Source organism: Lolium rigidum, chromosome 4, assembly GCF_022539505.1.
Source record: "Lolium rigidum isolate FL_2022 chromosome 4, APGP_CSIRO_Lrig_0.1, whole genome shotgun sequence".
Taxonomy (NCBI): domain Eukaryota; kingdom Viridiplantae; phylum Streptophyta; class Magnoliopsida; order Poales; family Poaceae; genus Lolium; species Lolium rigidum.
The window spans coordinates 235,257,144-235,270,528 of record NC_061511.1 but is presented as its reverse complement, the minus strand read 5'-3'; the positions used below and the strand labels follow the sequence as shown (position 1 = coordinate 235,270,528).

General features: G+C 50.7%; 2 protein-coding genes across 2 annotated transcripts; one reads left to right on the top strand and one right to left on the bottom strand.

The window, feature by feature from the left end:
• The first annotated feature begins 5,574 nt into the window (after positions 1-5,574).
• Positions 5,575-11,087, top strand: LOC124705394. Its single transcript, XM_047237124.1, has 4 exons — positions 5,575-5,624; positions 5,723-6,089; positions 7,855-9,682; positions 9,809-11,087. The coding sequence occupies exons 1-4, from the start codon at positions 5,575-5,577 to the stop codon at positions 10,816-10,818; spliced, it is 3,255 nt and encodes a 1,084-aa protein (XP_047093080.1). The 3' UTR covers positions 10,819-11,087.
• Positions 11,088-11,542: 455 nt separating this feature from the next.
• Positions 11,543-12,818, bottom strand: LOC124648440 (GDSL esterase/lipase At5g45670-like). Its single transcript, XM_047188210.1, has 3 exons — positions 12,578-12,818; positions 12,347-12,471; positions 11,543-12,265 (listed from the first exon to the last, which is right to left on the bottom strand). The coding sequence occupies exons 1-3, from the start codon at positions 12,816-12,818 to the stop codon at positions 11,543-11,545; spliced, it is 1,089 nt and encodes a 362-aa protein (XP_047044166.1).
• Between the last annotated feature and the right edge of the window lie 567 nt (positions 12,819-13,385).

Genomic DNA, 13,385 nt, shown 5'->3' with positions numbered 1-13,385 from the left:
TTGACTCCTCCAGTACGCTGCCCGGCACCGCGGCAGCCATACCGTCCGGGCGCGCGCCCCAAGGAAGCCCACCCACCACCAACACGACCCCGCACACCGCCGTACTGATCATCAACCGCGCCACGTTCACGCACAGTACCACTGCCACTGCCACCCGTTAGCGTTTACCAGACTTCGGCGGATTTTCAATAACCTGTACAGTAGTTTTTTAAAGAGGGAGTAGATTAATACTCCCTCTATACCGGATTAATGGGCAATTACGCACTTCAAGAAATAAGTTTGACTACAAATTTAGTTAATAAAATATGAGATATATGCCATAAAAATTATACCATTGGATTCATATTCAAAAAATGTTTTCAATAATATAATTTTTGTGAGTATTATATTTTGTTAATCAAATTAGTAGTCAAACTTATTTCTCGAAGTGCGTAATTGCCCTTTAATCCGGTATAGAGGGAGTATTATAAATATATTAATTACACATAATCTATGCGACAAGACAACGTTGTACCCTAATAATAGTATGGATACACACATCTAAAAAAAGCTAAAAAGGAAAAAAGAAAGTCCTGCTACAGTGTTCCAGTCCTTACAACAATACCGCAAAAAACATCATGACAACACCTGAAGTCCAATTTCTCTGAAAACTATGCCTCCAAGAATAAAACGGTGCACAAATACCGTCGTCGTCCCATCATAGACAATATGTTTTCACCATGAAAAAAATTCATGCTTTCAAAACAATGACTTCAAGACTATTGATAGGCATAACCACTTAAGACCTTTCATCTTGAAAGGTAGGACATTAAACTTCTCGTGTGCTGACATCCCCACTCGCATGCCGTTGCTATGAAGTCGAAACGCCAAGCAAGTTCATGGACGTAAATCAGCTGGAACCACCAGCACTAGTCATCAAAACCCGTCTTCCGTGTCGTTCTCCATCTACGACTTCGCCATGGAACCAAAATAAAAATTGTATAATATTTACCCATAGGAATTTTCCTATAGAGGCCATTTGATTCAAAGAATTAGACCCTCCAAAATTTCTATGAATTGTTTTGCTTTACTACAGTCCTATAGCATTTCAAGCAAAAGGTTAGACTGCTCATAGTGGGAGTAACATAGCTAGTAACATCACATATCTCAAGGTATTTTGGTGACATGACATGCTAATAAAAGAAGAAAGAGAGTGAGGTGGTAACTAGCTATGTTACCATAACATCACACACCTCAAGGCAAGATGAGCCTACAACATAAGGGCATCTCTAGCGGGGCGACGCATTTCGGACGCTCAAAAGTGGTCGCGAGCGTCCGTTTGCGTCGCCCCGCGGACGCCAAAATGACCACAAGCGAAATGTCCGTTTGCTTCGGGGGCTACCTCCAGCGGTCCGACGCATTTTGGACATGCAACTGTTTTTTTTGGCTACTTCTTTACAGTTTATAGTTGAATGATCAAGTTTTAAACGCGAAAAAATGTACTCATGATGTCATGTTGGTCCAATCGAATAGATTATAGCCTAAACAATTAACCGGATACGTCAATCGACTAGATTCAAACATATTTAACATACAAATAAGAAGAAATTTAAAAACATATAAACTAAAACTATTTTTTGGCCTTCTTGTTCGAAGGCCCTGCGTCGTCGTCGTCGCGGAAACTCCTCCGCCTCTTGCTTGTCACCTCGTCGTCGGAACTGGAGGACGACGCGCCCGTCGAGTACTTGAAACTGGAAGAAATGGCGTCTTCGTCGTCGTCGTCGGTGAACGGACGACGACGCGCCGCCCGCGCCAGCGCCCTGGACTTCTTCCTTGCCGCCGCCTTGTCGTCCGCCGCCTCCTGCGCCTCAAATCGGGCGAACTTGCTGTCGGAGTCCTCCTCCTCCTCCTGGCCCTCCTCCTCGTCGTCGGCGTCGGCCGCGGCGCCGCCTCCGTCCTCCTCCTAGCCTTCGGCTGCCATTGCCGCCTCCCTCCTCCTCGTCCTCACTCGGTGTGGAGGTAGGGTAGGCTGGGCGTGGAGCCCGGATCGCTTGGCGTCGCCGGCGATTCCCACCAATGCGGGAATCCGGGCGACTTGCCCTCGCTCTCCGAGTCGGACGGCAGCGTGTAGTCGCTCATGACGTGCCGGTGTTGGAGAAAAAGAAAAGAGGATGAAGAAGGAGGCGGTTGAACTTGAATTACCGTAGACGCGGGGGTTATAATATGCGCGGATTAACGGCGACGCGTAAAACGAAGAGGCCGGTGGTTGCTCTTCCGCGGCGGTTCGGCGCTCCATTGCGGCGGTTGGTCGCCGGCGGTTGTGAATTCGAGGCCGATCGAACCTAGGTCGCTGCCATGAGGGCCCGTGGGGACACGAGCGGACGCTCCGTGCGACCGCCGAGCGTCCGCGGAGACGCAAACCTGGCGCATATTTGGGCCAGGTTTGCGTCTCCGCGAACGGCCCGGTCAATTTGCGTCGCCCCGCTGGAACAGGCCCCAGACGCATTTCCGGTCACGCCAGACGCAAACGGTCGCTGAGCGTCCGTTTGCTTCGCGCCGCTGGAGATGTCCTAATAAATAATGCAATGCATGACACTACATATAAGTTACTACCCACTATGAAGATACAGTAACCTAGAAGAAAATCCTATACGACCCTGGGTCGTTCGCTTCCATGGCTGGACCAAGTCCTCCGTCTGACACTTGGCAAAAAAGAATCTTAATGCATATGGTTTGTAATTCCCCAAAACACAGCTACTAATGGCATCTCCAGCGGCGCGACGCATTTCAGCGTCTGAAAATGTTCGCGTGCGTCCATTTACATCGGCCGAAATGGTCAAAATCGACCGCGCGTCTGTTTGCGTCGGTGGGTGGCTCCAATGGCAGACGCATTTTTTGCTCGAATTTCCATTTTTCTATAACATGAAAACATAATTTAATTTACATAGTTGAATACATGGAAATAAACCCTAAACGCATGCTCCTACTGCTTCTCCTCGTCGCTGTCGAGCACGATGAGCTCCGGTACCACCCACGGCCAGTTAGGAACCGACGGAACATACGCCGGGCGCGCCGACGGTGCTGGAGGTGGAGGCGCCCAGGGTTGCGGCGGTGCCGGAGGTGGAGGCGCCCAGGATTGTGGCTGTGGCGGAGGTGGAGGCGCCCAGGGCTGTGGCGGAGGTGGAGGCGCCCAGGGATGTGGCGGCGGTGGAGGCGCCCAGGGGTTGTACGACGGCGGTTGTGGCGTGGCCGAGTCCTGTAGCGCCAGTCGTAGGGCTTCATCCTCCGACACGGCCGGAGACATGAAGCCGGTGGCGTACCGGGGCAGCGGCGGCTGCACAGGTCGGTCGTTCTCGGAGACGAGGACGCCGAGCTTCGCGATCTCGTCGTTCGTCATGTTGTACGGGTACTCAAACTTGCGGCCCTCCACCATGGCTACCATTTCTGGAAGACGACCGCGACGTAGTCGTCGCTATCGTCCTTGACCTCCTCGTTGTGGTATGAGTGTGGTGGAGGTTCCTTGTGTTACTACATGTCCAAAACAGAGTTACTAGGACAAACAGTAACACATCTTGAGATGTGTTCCATTAGGCTGTGTTACTAAGACGACGAGGGCACACCCAGTCACCCAAACTGGAAAATCCAGTTGGTAACGGTGGCCCTGATGGTTCTTTCGAGGAAGAACATCCAGAAACCTCCACTACTGGCTTCGTCTCAGCCGTAGCCATATTCGCTACAAAGAAAGAACACTCTAAGATCTAACTATCGGTGTCCGAGCCGGATTCGCCGGTGTGGTAGTGCCCGCGGCACGCTGTGTCGTCGAACACCTTGACGATCATCTCGCCATCACCCTCGTAGAGGAAGGTGAGCTGGCAGCCGGGCTCGAGGTCGAGGTCGCGGGCGAACTTGTCCCACCCCGTGTGCAGGTACATCTTGCCCTGCCCGTCGAACAAGACCTCCACATTCCACCGGCAGAAGTTGCAGCTGGCCTCGCGTAGCTGCAACTGCGCCGGCTCGACGCCATCGATGAACTTGTCCGGGAGCCGCTTGGACTTCCTCGCGGGCTTGGCTGCGTCGCAGGAAGAGCTAGGCGACGCTACGGTGGAGCTTGTGGCGGCTAGGGTTTGCTTGGAGGAGTGGATGAGGAAGAAGAAATCGCGTCCTCTTTATATAGGCCGGAGACAGGAGACGGCTGCGGGACGCGTGCCGTCGCCATTAACTTCGTTGGCGGAGGTGGGCGGCGGCCGCTCGTCAGCCGAGGCACCGCCATTAACATGGCGCAGACTGCCGAAGCGACGCAACGGCGGCAGTCGCTGGCGCGCCTAAGAAGACGCATCGACGCAGGGTCGCTGCCAGGCGGGCCCGACGAAACGTCCGCCAGACGCGAGCGGACACTTTCGGCGTCCGCGCAGCATCCGCAGAGACGCATCTAAGACGCATATTTGGGTCAGGTTTGCGTCGCCGCGGACGGCCGATCACTTTGCGTCGCCCCGCTGGAGGAGAGCCCAGACGCATTTTCGGTCACGACGGACGAAAACGGTCGCTCAACGCCTTTGCTTCGCGCCGCTGGAGATTTGCCTAACTTGAATCGGGGAGGAAGTGGCTAAGTGCTTTGAGATTAGGGATGGCAATGGGTACCCATGACCCGCGTACCCACCGGGTAAAAACCCAATAAGAGTACGGGTATGGGATAAAATATTACCCATGGGTTTGTAAATGGGAAAAATATCATACCCATCGGATAGAGCGGGTAAGGGTATGGGATGGTAGAACCCATACCCACATACCCATTTACCCATTTAAATTTAACTAGTGGGTCATTATAATATTCTAAACCTACTTAATTCCCTCCTAATCATGTCTTCGCGTTGCTGGGCTGAACCTCACGCTTTCCAGTCTCACAATCTTCGGTAGGTTAGTGAGGCTTAGGCCCATATTTAGGATAGGTTCACCTCATGTCATACTTTTTTGATCTATTAGATGTGTTGTAAGCACGGGTATTTTTTACCCGCGGGTACCCATTTACCCTGTCGGGTGACGGGTATGGGAAAAACTTGTACCCATTGACGGGTATGGGTACGGGTGACGGCTAAAATTTAAGGCGACGGGTACGGGTATGGGGTGGCTCTACCCGTACCCATACCCTGCGGGTGCCATCCCTATTTGAGATTCCTTTTCACCACGTGTCAAACGCAAAACTTGGTCCAGCCAGGGAGCGAACGACCCAGGGTCGTATAGGATTTTCTTCCGTAACATGGCACATGTTACTAGTCTAAATTACTTCCCACTATAACCAACCTTTAGACCTCTTGGAAAATAAGACCGTTGATTTTGTGTCTGCAAGTGCAAGACGATCCAAATAAATCAAAATTAATACTAGTACCTGAGATGGTGGGTGCCGCCATAGGTCAGACAAGTCCGTGGCGAAACACCGCGCCTGGGCACCTGCGCGGCTCCTCGGGCGGGTCCCTCCCACTCCCACGTCGCTTTCCTCTGCACTCTGCACCCCACTCCACTGTCTCGTCACCCTAGCCCAGTCCAGGGCGCGGGAAACCAAGACCGAGCAAAGGGAGCAGACCAGGGAGCCCTCCCGCGATGGCCGCCACTGGCAGCGGCGGCGGCGGCGCCCCGCCCTTCTCGATCCGGTACCACAGACCTCTCGCCCTTCTCCCTCCTCCGCATTGCGCCGCTTCTTTCGCCCGCTGCATCTGCTCTAACGCTCTTCTCTTTGCTGCATCCCAAGGGGCTTCGCGGCGCGGGCGCGCGCGGGGGCGGCGGACGAGGGCGACCGGTGCTGGCCGCTGGGCGGGGAGGCGGGCCCGCTGCCGCCGATTGAGGTGCGCCGCTTCCGGTGGTGGGCGGACGAGGCGAAGCGGGCCAAGGAGGTGGTGGTCGAGGAGGAGGAGGAGGAGCGCAGGAAGGCCGCCATGTGCCGGAAGCGCTCCGTCGTCGAGCTCTTCGCCGCCGTGCCGCGGGTCGCCCCCACGGGCGACGGGAGGAGGGTCAGGAGGAAGGTCGACAAGGGGAAGCTGCCGGCCGGGGTTTTGCCCAGCAAGGCGGGGTTCAGCAAGGACAAGGCCCCCTCTTCTGAGAACGCCGCGAGGAAAAAGGTGCGGTTTTTTTCTTCTTCCTGGCTAACAACATTTCAGTATCGCATTTCCATTGCTTGGATTTGGAATGTGTCTGTAGCAGATTCAGATTTGGTACTAGAATGCACATGGTAAGTAGATGTGTGGAATGTTTGCCCGCCCCCCTGGTTTTCCGGCATCTGTATATTTTGTACGAGCTCTAGATGCATACCGTATTTGTTGGTCAACTAGTATATGCGTCGCTGTACTGCATTTGCATTACTTGGATTTGGAATGTGTTTGTGGCAGATTCAGATTTGGTAGAACGTATGTAGTAGGTCTGTAGAATGTTTGCCGTATTGACTGGATTGATCTCTTAACAGCCAGATCGTTTTCCTCTTCTCCCCACACAAAGGCGGCTAGGGTTTCCTCTCTCTTCTCCTGCAAGGCCACCCTCCCCCCTGCAACCCCGGTAGCTATCCAGGTGCAGGGAAGTGGAGGGAACTTGGATGTCCATCCAATGTGTACATTGTTTTCGTTAGGGCTTTGTTCGCGTATGTTAGAAGCAATGTCAAGGCAGGTTGCTGCATTGCAGCGATGAAGTCCCTCCTGCCCTCCCTGGCCGACGTGTTTGCATGGTCCTCTGGATCTCGGCAACAGGATCCATATGATAATCTTCATCCGTTAGCTTTCTCGGGGCAACGATATTCCGTTGGTTGATGGAGCTGTGCTGAATGTCTTGGCAACACCAGTGGATATGTCAGATCTGGCTGAGGATGATGACGGACCTTCCTTTTGCTTGGTGTGCAGGGTGGTTTGGTCGGTGTCGTCATCCAGGCTTTTCAGGAGTGGTGGCGCCGGGTCAGAGCGCCGGGAAGCTTGGGTCGTGCTCCCACCGATGTTTGATTGATGCTGACTTTGTCCGGTTTCTAGGGCGGTCTTCAAAAGCCACAAGGCGATTGGAGTTTTTTAGGTGTTCGTGGCGTGGTGGTGGTTGGTGTTTGTTTCTATTGCAGTGCTGACTGCTCTCGTCCTTGTAATTGTTTCCTTAACATGGATCATATTTGAAATGCCTTTGGGTGTTTCGTTTAAGAAAGGAAGTTTGTATTCAGAAATTTGCTATTAAGAGTTAGATGTCGGATTTGTGTTGAATGTGCTCTTACAGTCGTTATATAGGTCTGTGCTTGCTCAGTTGGTCATTTGTGCTAGCTAGTTCCTGACCACTAGACAGACAAGCTTGAGAGATCAAGCACCCAACTACCCAACTGTGTTGCAAAACGTTGCAATGTAATACCATGATCAGCAAACAAGCAGCTTATACATGCTTGTTTTCATATATGTTGTAAGACATAAAAGGGGCAGCTTCTTTCTTTGTTTGGTTATTTCATGTCTTTTTTCTGGATCCATGATAGACATGTGCACCCTGGGTTTTTCAATTGTTAACTGAATGGTATTCATGTCACATGGTTGACTGACCATTTAGATGTAGCAATCGGGATTGGAAATACCTACTGTTAACCAAAAGATTATAGTTGTATAGTTGCATTATCTTCTGAAATAGCAAAGCATTGTACTACATGAAATTAGACGGATCCAGTTCCTTGTAACAAAATTAGAAGCTTAGTAGTATATCTATGAAGACACTTTTGAAAACCTAACATCCATTTTTTTGTATGTTAGTATTCGCTGAGTTACATGGTCACACTTTGGTTATGTCGCATTTGGACTTTTTATGTGGTATACTGCTGTTCTGAAAGCCTAAAACTACATGTACAAGCAGGGTGATCTGTGATCTTTTCCTTTTCAGGAGAAAAGTGGAAATGTGAAAGTTGTCTCACTTAGCATCTCTCAATTATTTCAAGATGCCATACAAAAAAGGAAGCTCAAAAAATCTTCTAGCAAGAAAAAGAAAAATCAAGAGGTCTCAGTTTTATTGAACAAGAAAATTGTAAAGGGAAGCAAGAAGTCAGTTTTGTCTAATCAGAAGGTTATCAAGAGCAGTAGCGAAGTTCAAACCATTCTCAAGAAACACTTACGGACAGGAGAGGGTGTATTTCTGAAAAAATCTGATGCTTGTCCATCCAAATCTTCTCTCAAATCAAAACATGTTACTTTTTCTGATGCGGATGACATATGTGAATTGACTGCCTCCCATCCTAGAGATAACACAGAGCAATCACAGGTAGTGCAGGCATCCCAGCAAACTTTTCAGAGAGACAGTTCCCAGAGCAACAAGGAAGAGCCACATTTGGTGCATCAACGGATTGATGCTACTTCAGAGACTGTTGAGCAGGATAGCAGCTCTTTATCTGAGAAGGTAGGTTCATCTGGTGCCTCCCATACTGTTCCACTTACCAATTCAAAGGAGAAAACTATGATGAGCAAGTCCATGGATCTGAATCATTGCATAGAGATTTCCAAGAGGGGCAATGTCAATCGTCTGAGCTCCCCAGCTACCTTATCTAGTCAAGGGCTTGCACAAAAGTTTGTTGACGTGGACTTTCCTGTGCAAGAGGGCCTTTATCTTGGTATTGGGCGTCAAGCTGAAGAAAACCGTCGGATCATACCACAAGGATCATCTGCTGCTGCTGGTTTAGCACACGACACAAGACCAGGGAATTTCGTGAGAATTCCGTTGCCACAGCCTTCAAGTTCCTGTTATGTTGCTTCTCTCAGAGAAGCATCTGATAGGAACAGAAAAACAATTCCTCAGGAAAGATTGGTTGCTAACTGCCACTTGACAGAAGTTCAATCTAGTGTTGTTAGATCTGGTAATGACATGGTGAGCAGTATAAATACCTCAACAGGATCAAGCAAATCAACAGATGCACAAGCTACAGATTCTGTATCTGCATGCAGGAACATATCCTTCAGCGGCGGCTATATGGGTCTTCCTCTTAATTCACATGGTGAATTCGTCAGGGTTCAACCTGGTGGTACCCTTAATCCTGATGAGCTGTTTAAAAGACAATGCTTGGGGCAGGATTCTCTGCATCCTTCAACATCTCCAACTTTTGTCACACCTAATGCGTGCTTGGATTATTCCCATTTAAGAATCAACCATCAAGGTCAAGCTCCGCCATTTTTTACAGTTGCTAATTTTGGTATTCAGCCAGACACTCATCTTAATCCCAAAGTGCCAACTGCATATAGTATGGGTTTCAGACAGTCTGCGAGTTCTCAAAGGATGGAAGTTCATAATTATGCAGTATCCAGCAATAACTATTCATGCAGCAACCAGCAAGCTAGTTCAGAGCAATGTTCTTGCGCTCAATGCCTGGGACATGATAATCAACTGCAGAAGTCGCTCCAGATGCAAAGCTGCTTCCCAAGACAGAATTATGAGCAGAACATGCAACCTGCTGTTGATACAACAATGCGCCTCATGGGCAAAACAGTTAATCTTGGAACCAGCAGTAAACAATGTGGAGGTCTAGATAACTGGGGTCCATGTTCCAGTAAACAAATCAGAGCTGAAGATCATTACTTTCCAGGAATGCGCACGCAAGCTTTTCCTCAATTGTTTCTTGGAGGGTTGGTTGATCTACGTACCAGAATTGGGGTTTCAAATGGAGGGAGAACACCATCTGAATATGTATCATGTTTTTCTTCTGTTCCAGCAGCTGAGCAAGGGTCTGTACCATATTTTTCTTCTGTTCCAGGAGCTGAGCAAGGGTCTGTACCATATTTTTCTTCTGTTCCAGCAGCTGAGCAAGGGTCTGTACCATATTTTTTTTCTGTTCCAGCAGCTGTGCAAGGGCCTGGTTTCCGTGAAAGCAATCACAGCCAGCAACCTCAACTGGCTGTGCCAAACAAGGCGTCTGTGCAACCAGTCAGCAGATACAATGAGGTTGGGCTAGTGCATCAGCGACCAGCTGTGCAAGTTGGGCGGGTCCAGAGTACTGCTACTCATCTACAACCTGGTGCTGTGGACTGCAGAGGCACTCCCAGTGTTCCAGCAATGTCATATTACGATCCATGGAACAAGTTCAAAAACTTCGTGGAAACAACACCAAGGCCGCCTCAGTCTAGCTTTTTCCCTCGAAACAGCAGCAACATGGCACAAAGGCCCCCAGCAGCACCTATTATGTCTGGTTACTCTGTTCAGAGCACTCCTGCTGTAACAACTCCGACAAAGTTTACCTCCCTCCGCCCATTGCCCCCTTCAATGGTGTCTTCCCATGTTTACAGTAGCGAAGGTGCACAGCCTCATGGATCTACTCCATTTCACCCACCAGCTCCCTTTTCTAGTCAACCAGGCAAAGTTAGCGCTCCAGGTGCGATAATAAAAGACAAGGGCATGAAACAGGCTCCGATAGGATCAAATCTTGAGAGCTCGAAACAAATGGACAGAAGTTTCAAAAGGCCAGTAGGAAAGGACAATGGTTTATTGGCATTACCAAAGAAACCTTCCATAGCAGTAGTAGGAAAGAACCCAAATCAGTCACCACTCCCAGAAAAAGGGATAGATCCATGTGGATCTACACCACATCGACAACCTCAATATATACCTGTTCGTCTCAGCACTGAACCTGAGAAGAATCTTCGGGTTATAAACAATGATACACCTACACGTACAGCATGGACAGAGTCTGTCAATAGCGTGGGAACAAGGCCTGTTCAGCTGAAATCTGGAGCAAAGCACATACTTCAGCCATGTGCTAGTGCTAGCATGGACCAAGAAGATTCCTGGCCTGTGCATTCGGTCGTACAGTTTGAAGTGGAGAATAATTCTTGCACAGTAGCAGGTTCATCAAAGAAGATTGATTGAGTTTCGTTGATGAAGCTGGGGGGCAACCCCCTTTGATAAAAAAATAAACAAAATCAAAGAAGACTGACCTGTGTTGAAAATTGCAGAGTTTTACCACCATTCTCCTGGTGGTTGATTCAAGTCTTCTCATCGCCATCGGACTGGTTAATGCTGAAGGAGAATTCATACCCAGTCCAACTCGAAACCAGAAAGATGAGTTTATGGAGGGAGCCCCTTCATACTAGCTAAGCCCTTTCATACTGTTCTTGCTGAACTATGCTCGCAGTGAAGCTCCTGGCGCCTGCATTTTGGCAAGATGGTAATCTCAGTGCTGGAACAGATAGAAGTTTTCCAGCATTGAAAGGGAATATCTGTAATTTTTCCTCTTGTTAGTTTGCCAGTGGTGGATTTGTGCTACACAGCGTCCCCCCAATAAGCTTTTGCTCTGTTGTTGTATTCCTACACGTATGTTTTTGCTGACTGAGTTCTCCCGGCAAATCAATGAACGCTGTGAACTGTGTGCTTGCCCTATGCAAGGGCAGCTGTTTAAATTAATTGCTTCTCAATCATGCATTGTTACTGTGAATTCAGTAAGAGTATACAGTTGCAAAATTCGGTTGCTTGTAATTTGTCTGTGTTGTCTATACCCAAGAATCAGAACTCTGCATATATTTTTAGTGACATATATAGTATACAATGTCTGCACTCCACACAGAAATGGCGACACCGCCACAAGTCAGATAGACTAGAGGCGGGCGAGGGTCCGAAGGTCAACAGGGTACACGTCGGAGGACAGACGGGCACTGTAAGCCCGCTGCCCGACGAGCACGTTGGCCGCCTCCGTCGGGTGGAAGGCGTCCCAGAAGAGGTACTCGTGCCTGTTGGCGCATGGCGTCTGGAAGGGCAGGCAGGTGACCTGCCCATTGTTCCTCCCCACCCCGCAGCATCCCTGGTTGGTGACCCTGAGGCCGTGTGACCCGGGAGCCCTGAGGATGTCGGAGAAGATGCCGTCGATGTTGATGAAGGTGAAGTGCGCCCCCGGTAGGCGGTTGAACTGGTCGACGACGCGGAGGAGACGCTGGTTGAACATCCTGACCGCGACGTTGATGTGGTCGACGCAGGTGACGCCGTTGGCGCTCTGCGTGGCCAGCTCGTTGGGGCTGCACCCGACCTGCCCCACCCCCATCAGCGCCACCTTGCGCGCCCCGTAGCTGTAGAGGGCCTGGAGCAGCGGCACGAAGCGCGCCGCCAGGTCGTCGGCGTACTGCACCGGCGTGTAGCGGTTCGCCGTGTCGTAGAAGGCCGGCTGGAAGTAGTTGTTGAGGTAGTCGTTGCTGCCCATGCCGACGGTGAAGATGCACTGGCTCAGCCGCGCCGCCGCCGAGTCCTCGTCGCCCAGGATGCTCACGAGCTGCTCCACCGCGCTCTGGTAGTTCTGCACCTGCCCTCTGAAGGTGATCCGGCCACCCTGCATATGCAGCATCGTTTTGCAGTGTCATGTACTAGGCACGTCCTGAATGATAAGCTTGTCAGATTGTAATGTACGTACGAGTTGCTGTCCGGTCTCTTCCCGGATGCCGGCGGCGGCGGAGGCGAAGTTGACGCCGGTGAGGAGCTGGTCGCTACTCGCGCCGGCGAACGGCGGGATGAAGTCGTCGAAGCCCAGAAGCCTGGCTGCAGTGCACCCGATCGACGTGCGCAAGCGTATGTAAGTGTACTTACTCACAAATGTGTCATGGAGAAACTGCAGTATGCATGCCCGAATTGATCATTTGCTTACAGATGACGTCGACGGTGGTGAGGCCGTTGGAGAAGCGGCCGGTGGGGCCGCCGGCGAAGTCGATGCCGTAGGGCGGATAGTTGGCGCGCGCCATCGACACGATGCCGTTGTTGTTGCCGTTGTCCACCAGCGAGTCGCCGAACACGAAGTAGCACGGCACCTGCGGCGCCGCTCCGGCCATCGTCGCCGCCGCGCCCAGCACGGCCAGCACCACCGCCAGCGATCGCCACACAAACCCCATTATATCAAGCTGTAGCAACGACCAAGTGTGTGCAAGTGAGTGACACTGTGACTGAGCTAGTGAGCTGCTAGCTCGCTGCTGCTCGATGTGGATGGGGATGAGTTTGATTGCGATCGCGATTGCGACGCCACACAGTCGATATGCAAGCATGTTTGCGTGTGTAATTTATAGGACGGGTGAGCTGGGAAGCGGCGGTGCTGGATTGGAATTGGATTGGACAGGGTGGAGATGAATAATGGTTGGGCTTTTTTGCCACTCCATCGTTAGGTCCAGCCTGTGGGCCAGCATTTACTTCTAGGCGGCGGGCAATGTGCGTGGGCCGGTGAAGCAGGTTCTCTGCAGTGTAAACGTAGACGGGCTAAGGCAGGACGGATCCATCCAGTTTGCATGAAAAAACACCCACTGTTTTCACAACACAGTGAGCAATTTTGACGCTTAAATAGAGATCACCAAAGATCCATGAATAAAACTGAAGTTGCCAACAAGCCAACAAAGGGCCGGAGCAGCTTTCTCACATCGGGTACAATACATTGTGTTTAATGAGAAATCCGCTCCTAACAGCGAATA

Coding starts and splice junctions, on each gene's coding strand:
- LOC124648440 (XM_047188210.1), bottom strand. CDS start 12,818: ATGGGGTTTGTGTGGCGATCGCTGGCGGTGGTGCTGGCCGTGCTGGGC. Junction 12,472..12,577: donor CACCACCGTCGACGTCATCT/GTAAGCAAATGA, acceptor GGTGCACTGCAG/CCAGGCTTCTGGGCTTCGAC. Junction 12,266..12,346: donor AAGAGACCGGACAGCAACTC/GTACGTACATTA, acceptor CTGCATATGCAG/GGTGGCCGGATCACCTTCAG.
- LOC124705394 (XM_047237124.1), top strand. CDS start 5,575: ATGGCCGCCACTGGCAGCGGCGGCGGCGGCGCCCCGCCCTTCTCGATC. Junction 5,625..5,722: donor GCCCCGCCCTTCTCGATCCG/GTACCACAGACC, acceptor CTGCATCCCAAG/GGGCTTCGCGGCGCGGGCGC. Junction 9,683..9,808: donor TCCAGCAGCTGAGCAAGGGT/CTGTACCATATT, acceptor CTGTGCAAGGGC/CTGGTTTCCGTGAAAGCAAT.